The sequence below is a fragment of the Chlorocebus sabaeus genome, chromosome 12, assembly GCF_047675955.1.
Source record: "Chlorocebus sabaeus isolate Y175 chromosome 12, mChlSab1.0.hap1, whole genome shotgun sequence".
Taxonomy (NCBI): Eukaryota; Metazoa; Chordata; class Mammalia; order Primates; family Cercopithecidae; genus Chlorocebus; species Chlorocebus sabaeus.
The window spans coordinates 82,955,884-82,980,021 of NC_132915.1; the positions used below are offsets into that span (position 1 = coordinate 82,955,884).

At 40.7% G+C, this 24,138-nt stretch overlaps 1 protein-coding gene across 4 annotated transcripts in view; it reads right to left on the reverse strand.

Moving 5' to 3' along the window:
* The window catches only part of ZNF883 (zinc finger protein 883), a 49,836-nt gene that overhangs the window by 13,240 nt on the left and 12,458 nt on the right, over window positions 1-24,138 (reverse strand). For 2 of the 4 annotated variants that reach the window (XR_005235263.2, XR_005235266.2), the window contains exons 5-6: window positions 8,830-8,870; window positions 68-205 (exon numbers count right to left, since the gene is read on the reverse strand). Coding sequence is in view for 2 of the 4 variants with exons in the window: in XM_007968388.3 (XP_007966579.1) it covers window positions 20,774-21,913 (1,140 nt within the window). In the remaining 2 variants the exon portion in view is untranslated. Of the gene's footprint in view, window positions 1-67; window positions 206-8,829; window positions 8,871-19,640; window positions 22,801-24,138 lie in introns of those variants that run through there. The other 2 variants (XM_007968388.3, XM_037983697.2) reach the window with 1 other exon arrangement.

A 24,138-nucleotide genomic window follows, 5' to 3' on the forward strand; every position in this document is an offset into this window, starting at 1 on the left:
TGTGTGTGTTCAAGACCATACCTAGGCTTCTATTTTTCCCTGCCCAACTAAAAAAGACTGTACTTACATTTCATGCAATTTAAAAGTCAGAGAAGAGTCCCCCCAGGTAATCAATGTGTTCGACAAAAACTCTCATGCTTCCATGTTCTTCTATCTTTTCCCTGCAGTCAGAGGCCAAGAGAACCGAATACCACTCTCCTGAAATCTGCAATAAATAAGATCACTGGGTAAGAAAAGAGGAGTGGGGATACCACATGGACACTTCCTTCCTTGAACTCTGGCCTGTGGGCCAGGGCTCATAATGAAGTGAAGATAGAATTAGAACTCAGATCAGTTGGCACCACACCTAAGGCTCTTTCCACTTCCTCTTTAGGGAGGATGGAGATCCCCAAGCATTGTCATCTTTTCACATGGTACAATTGCTCTTAACCCAAGGTCGGAAACCAACCCTTTTGTCTGATATGTTAAGGAACTCCTGCCCTACAATAGGATCCACATGGCTTCAGAAACCCTGAAATCATTCCCCAGAGCCAGAAGTCACTGTGCTCCATGACTGTACCTTTGACAGGTCGAAGTTGCTTGTCACAGTGTTATTTTCTTCCTCCTGGGCACAGACAAGGGTCAGCCCCAGACACAGCAACAACAGCACCATCTTGGTAGGGGATAGCACGGCTTCCTCCACAGTTGCTGGGGGTGGGTCTTTCTCTAGCAGTGGCTCCACTCCCCAGCTCATCTGTCTTTATATCCAGTCTGTGTTCGTTTTTTTGTCCATGGAGCACTACCTTTCCCTTCCTCCTCCATGAAATGATCTTTCCTTCACTGGTGTGTGGCCAAGGATTGTTCCCACCCTTTTGAAACTTGGCAATTCCATCTCTTTTAGATCTAGCTAGTGACCTCAAATTTCCCAGAACACATTATCAAGAAAAATAGCAGATGCTCTAAGGGGTTGTCATTTGGAACTAGATTTAACTGTGGATCTGGCTTAAAATCAGAAAGCCGATTATGTGTGGCAGGAATGGGCATAACTGAGAAACAGGATGTGCCAGAATCTCTGTTCTACCTCTTATACAAGGTGTGAAATTAGGTGAGTTACTCAATTTTTACAAGCCCCAGAAACAAACTGTTCTACTAAAGATGAAAGCACCTATCACAAAGCACTAAAATAGGGTTGAACAAAAACGTCTTTGAAGTATGGTGTCTGGTATTCAGTACATTCAAATTCCTTTTCCTTATTCTCTGAACCCAACCCCTGCAGCCTTCCCTCTCCCCACAATGAGTGACCAATATTTAGTCACTATGTGTATGTCTTTACCATAAGAGACATACACATGGGCTCATAAGAGAAAAGGGGAAGTACAAGATATCATTCCTTCCTTCAAAGAACCTTCAGTGAAGTTGGAAAAATGTTTCACATTCTTAGTAAAAATTTAAACCTACAAGCACATGAAATGACCCAATTGAGTAACCTAATAAAGTTACTATTATAAAGTATAATAAAGGTTTATAATAGTAATGGAGGTGCCCAAACACTGTCATCTTTTCACATGGTACAATTGAAAAGGGGCCAGAGTGGGGGCATCATGTCAAAAGAGCCTACGAACACAGGTTTTGGAGTCATGAAGACCTGGGCTTCATTCCTATCTCTGCCATTTTGAAGCCATGAAGATAGATTGTGACTTCTGAGTCTTCTGTCAGTTTCCTTTTTTTTTTTTTTTTTTAAAGATGGAATCTCACTCTGTCACCAGGCTGGAGTGCAATGGCATGATCTCGGCTCACTGCAACCTCTGCCTCCTGGGTTCAAGTGATTCTCCTCCTCAGCCTCCTGAGTAGCTGGGACTACAGGCAAGCGCCACCACGCCCAGCTAATTTCGTATTTTTAGGAAAGACAGGGTTTCACCATGTTGGCCAGGATGGTCTCCATCTCTCGACCTCATGATCCACCTGCCTTGGCCTCCCAAAGTGCTGGGATTACAGCCGTGAGCCACCATGCTCAGCCTGTTAGTTTCCTCTTAACAGGGCTGATGACACCTGTTTAATACATTGCTAGGGATTCAATGGGGTGATGTGCATAAAACCTCCAGCATCATGTCTAGCACACATTGAGCTGGTGGGTCAGAGAATGCGTCCAGGATAAGGTAGGACTTGTAGTAGGTGTTGAAAGTCAGGGACGGTATGGAGATATGGTGTGCATGTGGGAATAGCATTGCGGGAGGGAGGAATATCATGAGATAAGATCTTATGCCACCAGCCAGGGTTGTTATATAGCTCATTTCTGCCTTGTGCTAATGGTCTTCTTCTGTATCCCCAAAACCAAAAAGAGTTTGGCATCATGGGAGGAGCTGAGCACAGGGCAATGAACCTAGGAATGATGACATTCTGTCTGTAGCCTGCTTAAAAAGTCATCCCAGACCCTTGTGTGAGTTTTCCTGGTTCCTGCTCAACCAATGTTCAGTCACTGGTGTTTTGAGGCCTGTGTAACTTCACCATCATAGGTGGCTGTGGGCTCTCCTGGCCCTGAGATGGAAGAACTGAGCTTGATAAGTGGTGACAAAGGCTGTGTACTTGATTTCCTTCATTTGACTCTCTCCAAGAACTCATGGCAGCCTGTGAGCCACCAGGTTTGCAAAACGAACCCCCTTCTTCCTGAGTCATGATGCTGAGGGGAGAGTCAGCTACCACCGCAGCATCCAGCCCCTCCCACTGCCACTCCTAACTCTGCACTCTTACAGCACCGTATTGTGACTCTGCTTCTGTTTTCATTACCTATGAGAAGGTAAACTCCCTTCTGAAAGTTGAGACATCTTCCTTGTTGTACCTACCATAGTACTGAATACATAGTATCACCTTTGGAATGTTTATATGCTAAATCCTATCATAAAAGCACTAAGGATTCTTGATATTAGAGGCAACCTTCTAGAAAATCATTTCATAAATAGGAATATTATGTTTGGGTGATGACATCCTAATTTACATTATTGGACCACAGGAATAGAGGGAGAATCTAGGACTGAAGACTGTGATCAGAGCCTATGTTTGGATGATCTTACTAAAATCTGAGTTGAATATTTCACTCTCTGGCTGCTTGCTTCCATTTCAAACCTACCACATTTTTGATGGTTGGTTTAAGCATTGCCAGGACAGCCTGTGATCACTGAGATAGCAAGGTCAAGGCTGCAAAAATTTCCAAGAGGTATGATGCAATCTAGCTAGGCAATTAGTGAAAGAAAACCTAGACAAACCAAAGCTGAACTAATATTAAAATGTGAAATCAGTCAGGAGGGATGCTTTGGTTTATGATAGAATTCCATTAAATAATACTGTAGCACTGCATTTAAATATTTGTGGTAGGAACTATAGATTAATAACCTGACACACTTTCACAAATTATAGATGATCAGTAAATATTGCATCAAATGAACTGTAGACTTCTTTAGTGGAGAGGATTGGAAGAAGTAGAGAGATAGAGAAGGATGACAAAAAAGAAAAAGAATAACCACTGATATTAGCATCTCCCAGATAGTATAGAAAGTATAAATACATGAAACAAAGAATTTATTAATGTTCACTTGACCACCCATCTACAGGGAATACATCTATTGTATAATGCAAGATACACAGGGTATAGGATTCAGAGTAATTTGTCTGTAGTACAGCAATTTGCTTTAGGAAATGATGCTACTAAATATTTTTTTAAAAAAATAATGACTTAATTCGACTAACATTATCAAGTGCCTCTTCTCTGCTAGGCCTATACCAGGCACTTTGAAGGCTAAAGAGATAAACCAGATGGGGGCTGTGCCCTCAAGAAACTCCTGGTCAATGTGGGGATGATTTAAAAACAAATAAACTACCAGGTCTAAAGTGAAAAAAATTAGGAAAACAGAGGTGCCAATAGTAATGAACAAGAGAAAGACTGACCACCTAATTCTAGGTATGAAGCTAGAAAATTTTTTTCCTACAGATAAGCAGGACTTTGTCTAAGACACACAAATTCATAAGAGTGGAACATAGCAAGCTTTTTAAAATTTTATTTATTTTTCTGAGAGGTGTCTCACTCTGTCACTCTGTCACCCAGGCTGGAGTGCAGTGGTGCCATCTCAGCTCACTGCAACCTCCGCCTCCTGGGTTCAAGCAATCCTCCCACCTTAGCCCTGAAAGTAGCTGGGACCACAGGCATGTGCCACCATACCTGGCTAATTTTTTTTTTTTTTGGTATTTCTAGGAGAGGTGGAGTTTCACCATGTTGCCAGACTGGTCTTGAACTCCTGAGCTCAAGTGATCTGCCTGCCTCGGCCTCCCAAAGTGCTGTGATTACAGGCATGAGCCACCACGCCTAGTCAGCAAGCTTTAATGGACCCCTCCTGATACAGTGGAGAGAGAAACAGTGGAGGTTCTCTGGGGAGTAAAGGTTCTGTGCTTTCCAGCAGGGAGAAAGGAGTGAGTTGAGTTGTCCTACAAGCCTGGGAGCCCCAAGGAAGCAGCTCCTTCCTTTCTGCCAGGAGAGGAACGATGCTTCTGATGAATGAGTCTCGGTCTATACAACAGTACCAGATGGACTGAGTGTACATCAGTTATCTGTCACCATCCTAGAGAGGTGGCCTTTGGATCTTCTCTTTCATGAGACCAACTGATTATGGTCCTAACTCTTGTCAGGATTAATTCCAGTTGTATATCACAAATATACACAAAATTTTACTTGTCGATTAAGAATTTTTCAAAAAGATTACAAAAAAGGTCATTCCAAGGCTGAGCTGCTCAGGCCCCAAAAATCCATCAATCTTTTAAGAACATGGCATTGACAGCTGAATCCAAACTGCTGTATTAACAGTCAAGTTGCATCAGCTAGTTTTATATTTGTGGCCTTTAGATTTCAACAGACTTAGAAACAATCTGGTAATAAAAGAAAGGTCTTGTTCAAAGTCATATTTGCTCAAGGAGCTCCAAGCACAGAATTGTGCCAGAGTCTACTTACCATGACTAATGGTTATGACTGGGATGTATTTTTGTACCAGTACAAGTTTCATCAGTCCTGGGGCCACATAAACAAAAATAATATTTTGATGCTGGAAATAAAAGAACTCAGTAAGTTTTGATGAGTGTTTTACAAACATTATCTTCTTTAATCCTCATAATAGCTCAACATGGTATGTATCAATATCCTGTTTTACAGTGGTATGAACTAAGAATTAGAAAGGGGTAGTAATCTTACCAAGGTCACATAGCCAATAAATGAGAGAACTCATGCGTGAACCCAAGACTGATTTCAAAGCCCCTACTCTTTTTGATTCCACTACACAGGTCAGGGCTTAATGTTTCTAACATGAAGGGCAGATGGTTGAATAGAAGGAACAGGAATAAATAACCCTGTAGACCCTAAGAGGAATCTGCCTGGTAGTCACTACTGTAGAAACTGCATGCAGATTTCTTAAAAACGTGGTACTGTGGCTCATGCCCGTAATCCCAGCACTTTGGGAGGCAGAGGCTGGTGGATCACAAGGTCAGGAGTTCAAGTCCAGCCTGGACAACATGACAAAACCCCAACTCTACTAAAAGTACAAAAATTAGTCAGGATGGTGGCAGTCACCTGTAATCCCAGCTACTCGGGAGGCTGAGGCAGGAGAATCACTTGAACCCAGGAGGCAGAGGTTGCAGTGAGCTGAGATCATGCCATTGCACTCGGCCTGGGTGACAAGAGCAAGACTCCATCACAAAACAAGCAAACAAACAAAAAATGTGGCACTGAGGGTAGCTACAAGAGTTTGATAAAGTGAAGACAGAGTAATAACTCTCTCCTGGTCAACAAATATTCGATGAATGAATAGGGAGTATTGCTCTCCTAATAATGAATTAGAAGTCTTCATAGCAAAAAATAAGAACTATTCCCTTCCAATTATGGTGTCAAGTACATGGTCATCAATCACATTATGACTCCCCTACCCAACTTCAATCTGTCAAATAGAGTCATGGAGCACAGTGACTTCTGACTATGCTTCTGCTCAATATAGGGCATTTTATATAGAACCTAAGGGAAAAGTCAGCCAGGTAGTTGAAAAATGACAGGCCCAAGTAATGACTCAGTGTGTGGGTAAGGGGTTTATGGAGTCCATATATGACCAAATGACAGACCATTTATAACCAAGTAACTGGACCGAAGCTAGCTGACTGGAAATGGACATAATGACATTCTCAGTCACACTTTTGATTAATTGAACAATTCATTCATTGAGAAAGTCAATGGGAATATTTAAGTCCTGTTATATAATACCAAGGCATATTCAGTTCAAAGAAGAATAGCAAGAAGCACACGCTTATTTGATTCATGTGCCAGAGTGGAAGTATTCCTTGGTCCCCTAGCATCCAGGATGATTATCCATTCTGCTGGTACTGGCTCAAAATCTGCTTTAAAATATCTACTCCTTTTACCAATAAAAGATCGCTTGGAGCCACCAACACTCCATCTGTGTCAGCTGGATGCCAGCCCCACATAACAGATGCTGATACAGACTTAGGAATGCAAAGGGTTTATTGGGGAATAACACTTGTGAAAGGAAAAAAGAGAAAGCAGAATTAGAGAAGGGGAATTGCCAGACAATGATGTCTGACAAAGCCTCTGTTAGCCCAGTGGGCATCTCTGGAGGATGCTCTACAACTATAACCTAGAAAAAACCGGGCCATACAGAGATAGGAGCTGAAGGGGCTCGGTGAAAAGTGACCAGAAGACAGGAGTGTGAGCCCTCTGTCAAGCCCGGACAGGGCCACTAGAGGGCTCCTTGGTCTAGCGGTAACGCCAGTGTCTGGGGAGGCAACTGTTACTTAGCTGACCATGGTCTAGCAGTAGCGTCAGTGCCTAAGGAAGGCACCCGTTACTTAGCAGACCAGGAAAGGGAGTCTCCCTTTCCCCGCGAAAGTTAGAGAAGACTCTGCTCCACCACCTCTTGTGGAAGGCCTGACATCAGTCAGGCCTGCCCGCAGCCATCCAGAGGCCTAAACATCTCCCTGTGATGCTGTGCTTCAGCGGTCATGCTCCTGTTTCACTTTCATGTTCCACTCTGTACACCTGGCTCTGCCTTTTAGATAGCAGTAGCAGAATTAGTGAAAGTATTAAAGTCTTTGATCTTTCTGTGAAGGGCATAGAAAAAATAATGATGGAAGCTGTCCTCTCTCTCTCCCTCACCTACCTAAAAGGGAAAGGACCCCCTGTCCAGAGGACACGTGACTCACGTGACCTTATCAATCACTGGAGATGACTCACACTCCTTACCTTGCCCCTTTTGCCTTGTATACAATAAATAGTGTGGTCAGGCATTCGGGGCCACCACCAGTCTCCGCACCTTGGTGGTAGTGGTCCCCTGGGCCCAGCTGTCTTTTCTTCTCTGTCTTGTGTCTTTATTTCTATGATCTCTCGTCTCTGCACATGGGGAGAAAAACCCACAGACTCTGTAGGGCTAGTCCCAACAATGCAACCAACTGAAAACCTAAGTAGGAGGATACTTTTGTAACAAATAGCTTAATCTCAGCCAGTCACAGCAGCCAAACTTGTCAATCACAGGCACCAACTGATCAGACCATGTTGAAATCAGAGAAAGGCAGAGCTGCAACCAATCAAGTTATTTCTGTACCTCACTTCCATTTGCTGTCCATAAATGTTGCCTGTGCATCTTGAGGAGTAGAACCCTTTGAACTTCTGGTTCTGAGGGCTGCCCAACTTATAAATATTTATTTGCTTAGTTAAACTCTGTTAAATTTAATTTGTCTGAAGTTTTTCTTTTAATAGTCTCCATAGCATATAGAGCTTTATTTTCACACAACAGCAGCCAACTACTTATTTTGGCTCATGTTAGTATCAAAATATAATTCACAAAGAGTTGAGAAACATAACCTTTAAACAACCATGCTCATGTGTCAGAGATTTAATCATTTAACTCATGATTTAAGGAACCAGAAGAATGACAGCTTATCCAAAGGAGGCTATGAGAAGTTGATGAGAAGCTGATGCAAATCAGCAAAAGAAAAAAAATCTGGAATGAAATTGCTAAGTTAGATACAGAGTGGTTAATGTCCTAAAGACAGTAAACGTACAGCTTTGTGGTTATCTTCTTGATTGCACAGTAATTATGTAAATACCTACCAAACAAAATGATTTGCACTTTCTCAGATTTTAAAATTACTTTCTAATTTCAGAATCTGGTTCTTAAAAAATAGTAAATAATAAGTTAAACATGGTCACATTTGCCAGGAGAGCCAGATGAGCCTATGAAGGCTTATTGGATAGTGCTCTAGGCCATGTGCGATGGCTCACCTCTGTAATCCCAGCTACTTGAGAGCGTGAGGCAGGAGAATCGCTTCAACCTGGGAGATGGAGGCTGCAGTGAGCTGAGATCATGCCACTGCACTCCAACCTGGATGACAGAGACTGTGTCTCAAAAACTAGTATGTCTTTAAAAGGACACACAATCAACTTTTTACCTTTTTTCAATTTTTGTATAATTCTTCAAAACACTAGTTTCTATGGTCGTGCATACATTGGAAAGGTAACAGTGAAAAGATAATTGAAACCTGGGTTCAAATTCTGACCTCACAGTTCGACCTCTGTGATCTTCAGTGTCCTCAGAGTTGTTGCAAAGATAACATGAAAAGGTTTAGAAAGGGCTAGAAAGCAATTGATTCCCAATAAATATTGGTTCCTTCACAGGTTTCCTCTCTTCTTTTGAAGATAGAGACCATATCTGGTACTCCTTGTGTCCCTGAGCTCTGTATAGTGGGTTTTCAATAAATCAAATCATCTTTTACTGTTTTATATATATATATATATATATATATATGTCTTACCTGTGATTTAGGCAAATTCCTGTCTCTGGCCTTCAATTTACCTATTGATAAAAATGAAAAGATTCAGAGTTTCTTAAGTGAGGACAGCACTAATTCTAGAAGAGGTTTTGGAAATGGGGTAGGGGGAGCATTTTTGGTATTTACAGTAACTGGAGAGAATGACATTTGGTATCCTGGATCCAGCGGTGATAAACCCCCTTCAGTGAGTGGGCCAGTCCCCCACAAGGTGGAACTGTTTCATCCAACACAGTTTATCAGAGAGAGAGAGAGAGTAGAGCGTGGGAGAGAGAGGGAAAGAGAGAGAGAGAGAGAGATACTTTTAAACAGATTTTGTGAGAACTCACTATCACGAGAACAGCAAGGGGGAAGACCAGCCCCATGATCCAATCACCTCCCACCGGGCCCCACCTCCAACACTTGGAATCACAATTCAACATGTGATTCGGGTGGGGACACACAGCCAAACCATATCAGTCAGCTAGTTGCATTCTGAGTTCCTTTCAAACAACTCCTCTTTTCTCCATTCTTTTGCTCATGGCCTTGCAACCATATCCCCCTCCAGTGGACACTGTCCCTTCAAACAGCTGGTTTACATTATCTGTTTCTGGCTTCCTCCTGGGTACTTACACATTTTTAAACCAAACCTAGTTTCCCTATCAGCTCCCCCTTTTGCCTTGAAAAGGGAAAAGAAAGCAAGTCCTTTACCCTAAAAAGAAGCAAGTCCTTTAAGCCAAGACACCAAACCATTTTTCTTCTGGGAAAGCAGGCTTCAAAAAACCATGTGGTTCTTTTTATTAAAAACTAGCAAAGCAGGAAAACAAAGTAGCCACAAGGTGGCAAAATAGGAGAGATTTTATTTTTCTACAGGCTAATTGATGAGGAAATGTGTGAAATGGTACTGTCTTAGGAAGTCGCCTGTTGTGATGCATTGATAACGTAGTATATAAAAAATGGAAGGAAAGAGGGAGGCAGGTGAAATGCTGCTGAAAAGTCAAGTAAAATAAGGACCGAAAATATGTCCATCTGATTTTGTATCCTGGAGATAACAGGTGGCCTTAGAAAGACCTGTACCTATGGGGTGCAGAGGCAGCAACCTCACCAAAATCTCTGCCATTGTCTGTGCTTCTATCTGTTCCTGCTCATCTACAGATGACAGGGGAAGAATTAATAACTCCATTTTCTATCAGCAGCTTGGGATACAGTTGAAGCTGGTTGAGGGTAGCAAAGAGGAAGACAGACTGATTTGATGCTTGGCTGATGGGACCAGAGGCTGCAAGTGGAGCAAGGCGCAGGATGGCTCCCAACAGGTCAGCCAGAAGCTGAGCTGCATCCCACAGCCACCTAATGCGGGTGGTACTTCCTTTTTTCCTCTGTGTATTGTGAGAAGGTTTCTGTGATTAGGGGTATTAAATGTTGGTTTATTTTTGTTATTTATATATAAATAGAATTTACAGTACAAATTACAGGACTGGTACACATTATGGTCCCTTTTAAAAATGGAAAAGTCTGTTATTTTGACAACTTTGAGAAACGTGGCAATGGCTATTGGCTCTAATCTTCCTTTCATTGATTTCCATTCACAAGAGGAAACTGTCTTCTACACAACTTCCAGAGCAAACTTCTAAGAGTGGAAATGAGTGAGATCACTTCACTCCACTGCTCAAAATCTCCAGTGTCTTCCCGTCCCTCTGGAGATTTGGGGTTCATGAGCTTCCCTGGGGATTCTCAGATGGAGGGAGATCTGAAAATGGGTGTCTTAAATTTGGGGATGCTGAGATCTCAGGCGGTACCTTTGGGAGGAAGGCCTGTGAAGAGGTTGGATGAGGAATCTACTGAAGTTTGGTGAAGATCAATAATTGACAGCATCTGCAGAGCTGAAAAATCTGAGGCCTATAGGGGAGTGTGTTGGTAGGAGATAAACGAATGGGACAACTTGTGAGAAGTTAGTAAATTAGAGAACTATAGGTTGTAGTGATTGTGGGAGCCAGAGGCTCAGGTTTGGGGGATATTTTTAGGGATTCAGTGTTGACAGTCTATAGAGGTCAGTGATTTGCTGTTTGTGGATTGGTTGGGATATACAGAATTCAGGGGTTGGAGGAAGTTATGGGATTCAGTGTTTGGAGGGGCCAGTGGTGGTCAGTGAAGAGATACTTCTGGGAATTAGTGATTGGGGTTGCCTGTGGGTAATGGTGATTAGGATCTGTGGGGTCTATGCTTGGGATATTTCTTTGCTGGTGGAAGCTATGACAATCAGGAATTTACAGGAGGTACTGTGAAGTTAGTGACGTGAGTTATTTGAGAGTCCACTGTGATTTGCTCTTGATTGATGACTGTAGAAGTGAATTATTGGAGAATTGCTGGATATTTTGTTAGTCTATCAGGATCCATTTGGTGATCAGTGGAAATCAGTGGTGAAGGGGAGTCTAGGATTCAGTTGAGAGGCTTCTGTGGATGTTGTGATTTAGGGGTGTAGGAAAGCCTGCAATGAGGGGATTTCTGTGGACTCAGGGATCTATGGTTTCAATGATTTGATATGGGGGAGTGTTAACTGGAAGTATGTGATTTGAGAGTTTTTCAGGCATCAATGAATTGGAGCCAGCATGGCTCAGTGGTGGGGGATCTGTGAAGGGCAGTATTTAGAGGTTGTATTTTTACTGACCTTTAAAGATAAATTATATATTGTTGAGTGTGGGGTTGGGGGGGAACATGTTTCAGAGATAAGCCCACAAAGATGAGAAAGAATCAACATAGAAACACTGAAAATTCAAAAAGCCAGAGTGTCTCTTCTCCTCCAATGGCCACAACACCTCTCCAGCAAGGGCACAGAACTGGGCTGAGGCTAAGAGGAATGAATTGATGGAAATAGGCTAACCTTCTACAAAAATTAACTCAGCATGGATCAAATAAGACTTAAATGTAAAATGCAAAACCATAAAACTCTAGAAGGAAATCTAGGCAATACCATTCAGGACATAGGCATGGGCAAAGATTTCATGATGAAAATGCCAAAAGCAATAGCAACAAAAGCAAAAATTGATAAATGGGATCTAATTAAACTAAAGAGCTTCTATACAGCAAAAGAAACTATCAACCTACAGAATGGAAGAAAATTTTTTCAATGTATCTATCTGACAAAGGTCTAATATCCAGAGTCTAAAAGGAACCTTAAACAAATTTACAAGAAAAAGCAAACAACCCCATTAAAAAGTGGACAAAGGATATGAACAGACACTTCTCAAAAGAAGACATTTATACGGCCAACAAACATATGAAAAAAGCTCAACATCACTGGGCGTTAGAGAAATGCAAATCAAAACTACAATGAGATACCATCTCATGCCAGCCAGAATGGCTATTATTAAAAAGTCAAAAAACAACAGATGCTGGTGAGGTTGTTCAGAAAAAGCAACGCCTTTACATTGTTGGTGGGAGTGTAAATTAGTTCAACTATTGTGAAAGATGGTGTGGTGATTTCTCAAAGACCTAGAACCAGAAATACCATTTGATCCAACAATCCCATTACTGGGTATATATCCAAAGGAATATAAATCATTCTCTTGTAAAGATACATGCACGCATATGTTCATTACAGCTATTCACAATAGTAAAGACATGGAATCAACACATATGTCCATCAATGATAGACTGGATAAAGAAAATGTGGTACATATACACCATGGAATACTATGCAGCCATAAAAAGGAACGAGATCATGTCCTTTGCAGGGACATGGATGGAGCTGGAAGCCATTATCCTCAGCAAACTAACACAGGAACAGAAAACCAAACACCACATTCTTTCTGATGATTAGCAGAGAGTAATGGTCATAGCTTTACTTATACTTTCCATTTTTCATGCAAGTCTCTTTTTTGAATAACTCAAACCTGGAACCATACAGAAAGTAATTCTGAGAAGTATAGTTCCAAGCTTAACCAAGTTAGCAGAACAAAAACCACCTATGTGGTCAAGAGGATCACTCTTGGTAGACTTGAGCTAAGACTCAAAGTATGACAATTTGTAAACCATGTGGAGCATGTGGGAAGGGCTTTCAGACAGGGAACAGTGAGTGCAAAGGCTTGGCTTATGTGACAGAAAACAGACCAGGGGGCTGGGTCATAAGTAGAAAGGGAAAATGAAATGAAATAAATTAAGCTATATAGGGAGAGTGGCTAGATTATGTGGGGCCTTATAAAGTGAGGAGTTTGTGGCCGGGCACAGTGGCTCACACCTGTAATCCCAGCACTCTGGGAGGCCAAGGCGGGCAGATCACGAGGTCAGGAGATCAAGACCATCCTGGCTAACATGGTGAAACGCTGTCTCTACTAAAAAAAAATACAAAAAAATTAGCCGAGCGTGGTGGCAGGCCCCTGTAGTCTCAGCTACTCAGGAGGCTGAGGCAGGAGAATGGCGTGAACCCGGGAGGCGGAGCTTGCAGTGAGCTAAGATCGCGCCACTGCACTCTCCAGCCTGGGAGACAGAGCAAGACTCAGTCTCAAAAAAGTAAATAAAAAATATAAAGTAAGGAATTTGAATTTTACTTAAAGTGCAAGTCACTGAAGGGTTTTAAGCAAAGAAGTAACTATCAGATTTGAGTTTTTAGATCACAGTGTATGGTATAAGCAAGAATGGATTGTGAATGGGGCAAGGGAGGAAGAACTAGCAAACATCTTTGCACATAAATTTGTGTGTGTGTGTGTATTTCTGTAATCCAGATTTCTAGAAGCTGAATTTTCTTGTCAAAAGGTAAGCACATTTTAACTTTAAATATGTATCCAAACTGCTTAAGTATTACCTCCTTGAAGAGCCTTCTATGACCCTGCCATCCAGGTTTGCATATTTGTTCTTTACTTTGTGGCACTCTATTTATTTTCTTCCTAGAACTGAAAATAATGTGTAAGATTTGTTTATTTATTTTTATATTGTCTATCTTTTTGGTGGAGGCATGACCTTGTTTTATTTCCTATTATACTCATGACACAGTAGGCACTAAATGAAGATCTGGGCCAGGTGTGGTGGGTCACACCTGTAATCTCAGCACTTTGGAAGGTTGGGTAGGGAAGATTGCTTGAGGCTAGGAGTTGGAGACCAGCCTGGGCAACATAGTGAGACCCTACCGCTATGAAAAATTTAAAAATTAGCACTGTGTTTTGGTGGGCAGCTGTAGTCTCAGCTACTCAGGAGGCTGAATTGGGAGGACCACTTGAGCCCAGAAGTTGGAAGCTTCAGTGAGCTCCCTCCACTCCATGAGGGCACCACTGCACTCAAGCCTGGGTAACAGAGTGAGATGCTGTCTCAAAAAAAATAGATGTTGAATAAATAATTTCTGGTATACTTTGTATATTTATCCCCACCAAAATCTCATGTTAAATTGTAATCCTCAATGTTGGAGGTGAGGTTTGGTGGGAGGTGATTGGATCATGAAGGCAGATTCCTCATGAATGGCTTGGGCTATCCCCTTGATGAGAAGTGAGTTCACACAAGATCTGGTGATTTAAAGAGTGTGGCACCTCTCTCTCTCTCTCTCTTTCTCCCTCTCTCTCTCCTGTTTTTACCATATGATGTGCCTGCTCTTGCTTCTCCTTCTGCCGTACATAAAAGCTCCCTGAGGCTTCCCCAGAAGCTGATGCCAGCACTGTTTCCTATACAGCCTGTAGAACCACAAAGCAATTAAACCTCTTTCTTTATAAATTACCCAGTCTCAGGTATTTCTTCACAGCAATGCAAGAATGGTCTAATACAATTTCCCCACTAAAACCTCTGCACAAACTTATGCTTTCAGCAACAGCATATAAAAGTCTAGTTTGCAAATTCCTAAACCAAAAAGAATATTACTGTCTTAGGAGGGGGGAAAGTTTAAATGATATTTTATTATTTATATTTTTAAATTAAAGCTATTATATATCTCTACACACTAACCAGAATGACAAAAACACACAAAAACCTCACAACATGAAATATTAGAAGAATGTGGAGCAACCAGAATTGTCATACATTGTTGATGGAATGTAAAATGATACAACCACTGATTTATATACTAGTGAATGAAAAAGCCAAAAACAAGGCACATCACTTAAATTTAGACCATTCAAGAAAAAGAACCAGCTGGGCCTGGTGGCTCATGCCTGTAATATCAGCTCTGTGGGAGGCTGAGGCAGGAGGATCACCTGAGGTCAGGAGTTCGAGACCAGCCTGGCCAACATGGAGAACTCCATCCCTGCTGAAAATATAAAAATTACCTGGGTGTAATGGTATGTGTCTGTAGTCCAAGCTACTCAGGAGGCTGAGACAGGAGAATCGCTTGAACCCAGGAAGGGGAGGTTACAGTGAGCTGAGATTGCACCACTGCACTCCAGCCTGGGCAACTGAGCAAAATTTCCTTTGAAAACAACAAATAAACAAACAAAAAAAGAGAAAAAAAAAGGTCATGTGCTAAATCAGAATGACATTTTTAACAGGAACACTGGAAGCTAGAAAATTATATAGAAATGCCTTCAAATTTCTGAGGAAAAATGATTTTTAACCTAGAGTTCTTTTTTATGTTGTTTTTCTTTTTTTAATACCCTGCCAACTTCTGTATTTAACCTAGAGTTTTATATCCAGCCAAACTATCAATCACATGTAAGAGTGGAACAGTTTTACAAATGAGAAGCTGAAAATTTTACTTCCATGTATCCTTTCTTGGGAAGTTGCTGGAGGAAGAAATTCATGAAATGAGGGAAGAAACTAAGAAATAGAAAGATCTAGGATCCAAGAAATAGGAGATTATACACAAGAGGGAAGTAAAGGGAACTCCTAGGATAACATGAAAGTCCTGGGGCCACGTGCAGTGGCTTATGCCTGTAATCCCAGCACTTTAGGAGGCCAAGGTGGGCGCATTATTTGAGGTCAGGAGTTTGAGATCAGCCTGACCAACATGGTGAAACCCCATCCCTACTAAAAATACAAAAACAAACAAACAAAAAAATAGCTGGGTGTGGTGGGTGCACATCTGTAGTCCCAGCTACTCGGGAGGCTGAGGCAGGAGAATCACTTGAACTTGGGAGGTGGAGGTTGCAGTGAGCCAAGGTCACGCCACTGCACTTCAGCCTGAGCGACAGAGGGAGACTCCATCTCCAAAAAAAAAAAAAAAAAAAAGAGAATCCCAAGGTGAAAGTGAGCAAAAGCACAAATAGCTGACTGAAGAGGGTGAAGCACTCCCTCTCCAGCTGAATGTGTCACCTTGTTGAAAAGAAGGAGATGGAGGAATAAAGAGGAGGGAAAGAAATTACAAGTAAATAAATGAGGATGTTTACTTATATATTAGTTCTACTGCTTTTTTGTTTTATACATCACCATTATCTGCTTTTATCTTTATTATTTTGTTTCTTTTGTTTTTATATTAATGTTTTTACTAGTTTTTTTGACAATTTAATTCACTTCTTAATTTTCTTCCATTTTAATGGAAATGTCCTGGCATCTGAGTGCTGACTCCCTTCAGCCCCCTGTCAGACTAGCAGAGCTCTTGCTGGCCCCAGGTTCTATGCATGCAAAAATGAGAGGCAAAAACTGCCCGGCAAATCAGCAGTTGCAGTAAAAGGCAGGGCTCTGGGAAGCTGGAGTGGAAGGTTGGTGGCTGCTAGGTGGAACCAGAACACTTGTAAGTGGGGCCATAGTTGGCTTCTGGTGCAACTTGAAGCCTGGTCTAATTATTTCACCAAACTAAGATGGTGAGGTCAGCATCCCATTCACTCTTTTCTGTCCCCCTCTCTGCACCCCACTCTCACCAAGCCTGGGCAGCAGGCCAAAGAGGCCAGGTAAGAAATCTCTGCAGGTGCCACAAAGGAAATGAGACCATGAAAAGAAAATGAAGGGGCCACCATGCCCAACCGAGAGAGAGGAAAGGATAAACGAGACAGGAGAGCAGATGGCACTGCAGAGGGCACAAGCCCTGGCTCAGCTTTTGGAGAGTGACAGGGTATGTGTGTATGTGGTGTGTGTGTGTGTGTGTGTGTATGTGTATTCATTCTCTTGATCCACTCTGCCCATCTTATTTCAGCAAGATAGGCTTCAAGCTCTGAAAATCTTTTCTCCAGTCTTTTTGGTTATTGATACTTGTGGCTTCATCGTGAGGTTCTTGTGTTGTGTTTTACCAATCCATCGGGTCACTTATGTTCCTCTCTAAACTGTTTTTTCTGGTTAACAACCTCTGTAATGTTTTATCACGGTTCTTAGCTTCTTTCCATTGGGTTAGAACATGCTCCTTTAGCTCAGCAATGTTTGTTATTACCCACATTCTGAAGCCTACTTCTGTCAATTCATCCATCTCAGCCTCTGCCCAGTTCTGTGTCCTTGCTGGAGAGGCGTTGCAATCATTTGGAGGAGAAGAGGCACCCTGGCTTTTTGAGTTTTCAGGTTTGTTTGATTCTTTCTCATTTCATGAGTTTATCTAGCTTTGATCTTTGAGGCTGCTGACCTTTGCATAAGTTTTTTGTGGAACTTTTTTGTTGATGCTGTTGTTGCTGTTTGTTTTTCTTCTAACAGTCAGGCTCATCTTCCATAGGGCTGCTGCAGTTTGCTGGGGGTCCCTCCCATACTTGGAGGTGTCACCAGTGGAGGCTGGAAAACAGCAAAGATTGCTGCCTGCTCCTTCCTCTGGGATTTCTGTCTCAGACGGGCACCAACCTAAGACCAGGAGGAATGCTCCTGTATACAGTGTCTGGTGACCTCTGTTGGGGAGATCCCCTCAGTCAGGCGGCTTGGGATCCAGGACCCACCTAACAAATCACTCTAGCTGCCCCTTGGCAGAGGGGGTGTACTGTGCTGGATGGAATCCCACTCGTCCAGACTGCCTGGATTCCTCAGAGCCAGCAGGGGGAAGAGACTAAGTCTGTTGATCCATGGAGATGACAACCACCCCTCCCCACAGGGGCTCAGTCTCAGAGAAATCAGAGTTCTGTTTCTAAACCCCTGGCAGGAATTGCTGAAGTTCCTGCAGGGAGGCCCACCCAGTGAGGAGGATTGATCAGGGTCTGGCCTAAAGAGACAGTCTGGTCACAACCTGTTAGAGCTGCTATGCTGTGCTGTGGTGAATTTCTCCTGGGTCCAAACCGCCCAGTCTCCCCAGCACTGGCAGGGGAAAAATGGCAGACTGGAGCTGCAGTGATGGCTGCCATTCCTCCCACCAGGAGCTCAGTCATCTTAGGCAGCAGGAAGCCACAGTGATGGTAGCCACTCCTTCCCCTGGGAACTCAGCAGCCTTAGGCAGTCTCCAGCCTAGTGGCTGCTGAGAATCTGCACAGCTCCGTGGTAGGCTCTCTTCAGCCTCATGGCTACACACCAAGGCCCTAGGCTCACAAAGGCTCACACCAAGGCTCACAAAGGGGATCTCCTGATCTGTGGGTTGCACAGATCCATGGAAAAAGTGTAGTTTCCTGGGCAGGGTAGCACACTCACTCACTGCCTCCCTTGGCTGCAGGTGGGAGCTCCCTTTACCTTGTGTGGCTCCCAAGTGGGCTGTTGCACCACCCTGCTTTTCCTTACTCTCCGTGAGTCATGCCAATTGCCTAGTCAGTCCCAATAGGAGAACCTGGATACCTCAGTCACCAGTGCAGGACTCACTCACTGTTTTCATTCTTCTCAGTGGGAGCCTCTGTCTGCAGCTGTTTCTTGTGAATTGTATCTTAATATAGATATCATTTTTAAAAATTCAATTTATATTGTGATTCTATTAAATTTGCAAATCAAAGTTAAATGAAATACAAACTGTCATTTTTACATTATTTTTCCAATCAGTTCTTTTCATTTAGTATAATATTCTATATTTTTTAGAAAAGGTTTATTCTATAAACACATCTCAGATTTTTAAAATTCCTGGTATTTTTAGATTGTCAAAATTGTAAACGTCACTTCTTTCTACTACCTTTTCTATTTCTCCTACTTTTTTTATTAGTATGTTGTTTTACACATGTATCATTTTAGTAGCTCTACTAATTGGATTTTCTAATACTGAATGTATTTCAAATCATAACAGTTTTTCTCTTCCTTTAAATTATTGCTATCTTATTTTTTTCTCTAATTGGATTACCTGGAATCTTTAGCATAATACTGACTAATAATGGTGGCATCAAACATCATTTATCTCATTCCTGTCTCTGGTAAGAGTGCTTTGGGTTATTCATGGTTTTTCATGTAGGTTTCTAGTAAATAGCCCATGATGGTTAATTTTATGTGTCAACTTGACAGTCCAAATATGTGGTGCTCAGATACTTGAAAAAACATTTTTTCTAGGTGTCTTTGAATGTGTTTCAAAGAAGAGGTTAACATTTGAACCAGCAGACTAAGTAAAGCAGATTTCCCTATTCAATGTGGCTGTAGACCTCATCCAATCATTGTAGGCCCAAATAGAATAAAAGGCTTAGTGAAACTTCTCTCCCTGCCTGTCTTCAAGCTGGGACACTGGTTTTCTGCCTGCCTGCTGACTCAGACCAGAACTTACACCTTCAGTTTTCCTGACCTTCAGAAGACTCAGGCCTTCAAACTCAGCCTAGAACTTTACTATCGGCTCTCCTGAGTCTCCAGCTTGCTGACTGCAGATCTTGGGCTTCTTATCATCCATTAATGTCCATGCACATCTCCTTCCTTCTTCTCTCTCTCTTCCTTCCTTCTTTCCCTCTCTCTCCTTTCCTTCCTTCCTCTCTCTCTCTCCTACCTCCTTTCCTTTCTCTCTCTCTCCATTCCTTCTCTTCCTTCTCTCTTCTGTCTCTGGAGAACACACACTAATAAATGTTCATTATCAATACAAGGAATTTTCTAATTAAAAAAAAAGTCACCAGTGTATATAGAATTTTATTAAATGATTTTTACAGCATGTATTAAGATAGGTTTTTATTAATGTACATTTCTATTTTTGAAATAATCTAGAAGTTCTAAAATAAACCTTAGTACTGACTTTACAAAACTGCTACATTTCTTAACGATTGACTCCGAGTATTTAAGTTTCCTTCCATATATATTTATAATCATTTTCTTACTCTTGGATTTTTTGTCCTTTTCCCATCATTCCTACTTGCTAGAAGTTTGTCTATTGCCTTATGAAATCTACCTTTTGTAACTATTTCATTGATGTGTGCTTTTATCTTTATTAAAGCATTTATTTTATTTTATTTGGGTTTATACTATTCTTTTTCCTTTCTGAATTCAATGCATAATTTTGTTCTAGTTTTATTGTCTTCTAATAATCACATTTTTTTCTGTACAGATTTATTCTTTAACTCCAAAATTACTGAGAAACTTATTTTAAATTTCTAAATCACGTTGGGGTGCTACTTTTAGTTGTTTTCATTTCTATTTTTACTGCAGTGTACTGAAAAAATAATTAGGGAGTGCCTGAATATTTCCCTCTGAGAATTTGTTGCAATTTTCTTTGTAACCATATATATATATAGTCCATTAAAACTATTACATAAATCTTAGAAAATAATGCATAGTATCTTTGTGGGAGAAAACATTATTTGTCTATGGCTATTAATGAAATCTGTCAATTTTATTTTCAAACGCTCTACAAAAGTGTTTCTTGAACACTGAACTATAGCATAGGACTTAATAAAAAGGGATTATATATACAGTGAACAATTTTCATTATCCTACTAAGATTTCTGTGTACTTCAAAAGGTGTTTTATAAGCAAATATATACATTTTAATAAATTGTCTCTGAAAATAACTTTCTAAATATGTCTTTAAAAAACAAACCTGTTTTGGATGAACACTTCCATTATAACTTTCTCTTTCAACAACACATTTTTTAGATTATAAGAATAGTCTTTCTTCTCAGTACAAGTAGCATAATAAGTAAATGAGTGTTTTGCCTGAAGATTTTCCTCACATAACAATATTACAGTTTCCTATACTGTGAGTGCTCAGGTGTAAACAATAACCTACAACTGACTGCAGGCTTTCCCACACCCATTACTCGGCTAAAGTTTCCTTTCTGAAATGAGTTCTCTGATGTCGAATTAAGGATGTACTATGACAAAACACATCACCACATTTATTACATTGATAAGGTCTCTCCCTTGTATGTATTCGCTTATGTTTAGTCAGAGCTGAGCTTAAGCTGAAGGATTTCCCACATTCATTACACTGGTAGGGTTTCTCTCCTGTATGCATCCTCTGATGTCGAATTAGTGAGGTTCTATAGCAAAACAGTTTCTGACATTCATTACATTGATAGGGTTTCATGCCAGAATGAATTTTTATATGTTCAGTAAGGTGTGTCCTTCGACTGAAGGTTTTTCTACATTCTTTACAAACATAGGGCTTCTCTCCAGTATGAGTTCTCTGGTGTTCAGTAAGATGTGCACTCCGATTGAAGGCCTTTCCACATGCATTACACTCATAGGGTTTTTCTCCAGTATGAATTCTTTGATGTTGAATGAAGGCTGGGGTATGGCTGAAAGCTTTCCCACATTCATTACATTCATATGGTTTCTGTCCTGTGTGGATTCTCTGATGTCGGATTAGTGATGTACTGTGGCAAAAAACCTTCCGACATTCCTTACACTGGTAGGATTTTTCCTCAGAATGAATTCCCTGATGTTCAATTAGGTGTGTGCTGCGGCTGAAGGTTTTTCCACATTCAGTACATTCATATGGTTTCTTTCCAGCATGAATTCTATGATGTTGAGTAAGGGCAGAGATATGGCCGAAAGCTTTCCCACATTCATTACAAGGATAGGGTTTTTCTCCAGTATGGATTCTCTCATGATTTCTAAGGGACGACCTATGACTAAAGGCTTTTTCACATTCATTACACTCATAAGGTTTCTCCCCAGTATGGACTCTTTGATGCTGAATAAGATTAGTGCTCTGACTAAAAGCTTTCCCACATTCATTGCATTCATAAGGTTTCTCTCCAGTATGTATTCTTTGATGTTGAATAAGATTAGCGTTCCGGGTAAAGGACTTATCACATATTTTACATTCATAAGGTTTCTCTCCAATATGTGTTTTCTGATGCTGGGTCAGGGATGCAATACAAGTGTAGCCTTTCCCACATTCAGTACAGAGGTATGGGTTCGCTCTCACATAAATTTTCTCAGATTCCATCAGTACTGAACTATGGCTTTATATTTATTTATTTTTTCATTTTTGTGGGTACGTAATAGGTGTTGGCTTTTCATTTATTTCCAGAATAAGTAAATAAGTAAAGTTTGAGATACAAATGCATCCTTTCTTATATCTAATAAATTATTTTCATTCATGAGTTGCCTTTTGAAAAAATTCACTATAGCAGAATTATGCTTCAGGTTCCTACCATTGATGTCATAGTTACAGTAGTCCTGCCTTATCCACAGTTCCACTTTCCATGGTTTCAGTTATCCACGGGCAATTGTGGTCAAAAATATTATATGGAAAATTCCAGAAATAAACAATTTGTAACTTTTAAATGGTGTGGTTTTCTGAGTACTGTGATGAAATCTTGTGTGATCTGCTCTGTCCTGCCTGAGCTGTGAATCATTTCTTTGTCCAGTGTTTCTGCACTATATGTACTACCCACCCATTGATCATTCAGTAGCTCATACTAAGAACCTGGTTAGGGTTTGGTACATCAGTGATTTCAGGCATTCTCCGGGGGTCTTGGAATGTATATCACATGAATAACTGGGGACTACTGCATAAGGTCTTTTTCTTATAAAAACTCTCAGTTGTTTAAAAAGCTTTGGTCTTTGATTAAATGTTTCCTCAAAGTTGTTATATTCATGATCTTCCTTTTGACTTGCTTTTTCCTGTAATCTGATTATACTGGTGTTTCTCAAACTGGTCATCAAATTTGAGTTCTTCTAACATGAAGTATTAGGAACCATCATTTGAAAAAAAATTCTAACATCATATGATGACATTGTTTTGTTTTTCAGAAATTCTCTGCTTTGGAGTGGATGCTCTGACTTTGGATATAGTATCCAGGATTAAGTAGAAGATATTATTTCTTTCCTCTGAAATACAAAGGCAGAAAACAAGGCTCACTCATCAGTTACAGAAAATAAAAATAAAATAGTGCTATGATAAAATGTAAAATTTTTCAATATAAGTACTGATTAATAGGGAAGTTTAAAGGTGAAATGGATCGATCCATATGTCTGAAAAACACTGTTCCGCTACTCACAACTCCGACAAATTGTATAGCCACAGCCCTTTCTTCTCTATAACTCATACTTAACACAAAACACTTCTATGTGCAAATGTGTGGGATTTTTTCCATTCTAACCAGTTCTCCAACTCTCTGGACACCAACTTTAGATATCCTACAATTTACTCTAATTCAAACACTACCTACCTGGAGTAAGCATCATATCTCTTGAGTTAAAGGGCTCAGTCCCACAAGACTGCCTCCACTTCAGATGACAATCATAAGCTGGTCCTCCCATACTTCTGACTGACTGGCTACAAGTTGAGGGTTCCTATAACCCCTCCTCCTCTGGTTCAATAATTTGCTAGAATGGCTCACAGAACTCAGGAAAATACTTTACTTACATTGACCAGTTTATTATAAAGGATACAATTCAGAAAAAGCCATTCAGGAAGAGATGTACAGTGCAAGGTGGGCAGAAGGGAAAGGGGTATAGAGCTTCTGCATCATCTCTGGGCATGCTACACTTCCAGCACCTTGATGTGTTGACCAATCTAGAAGCTCATCAAATATCACTGTTTAAGAGTTTGTATAGAGCTTAATCTCCATCCCCACATCTTTCTTCCCAGAGGTTGGTGGGTGGAGTTGAAAGTTCTAACCCTCTAGTTGCTTGGTCTTTTTAGTGATCAGACCCACTATGGAGGCTATCTAGGGGCCCTACCCTATTTCACTTCATCAACATAAACTCATCATAATACACCTTTTCTTTAAAAAAGGTGTACTACGAACAACAAAATATATTCCTATCACTTAGGAAATTTGGAGGGCTTTCAAAGCTCTGTGATAAGAATTGGAAATAAAGACCAGATGTATTTCATATGCTATCGCAATAGGTGTGATAAAAGAAATGGAAGCATTGAGACAAAGTGCATAATAAAATCAAAGGTAAAGATTCAGTAAAATAAATGTTGTGAATAAAAGACAATGGAACTAATTCAAATGTATGTATGTTTTTGGAAACCAGAGGCAAAAATCCAGAAAAGTGAAATGGGATCAGATAATAAAAAACTCTTACACTTTAAACAGAGAAATTCAGTGTCATCTAGCAGGAGACAGGAAAACTGAAGTTTTCTGTCAGAACATTAACAGGATAAATATATCTTAGATGTGATGTTTTAGATTAAAAGCTTATTAATTCTATCTA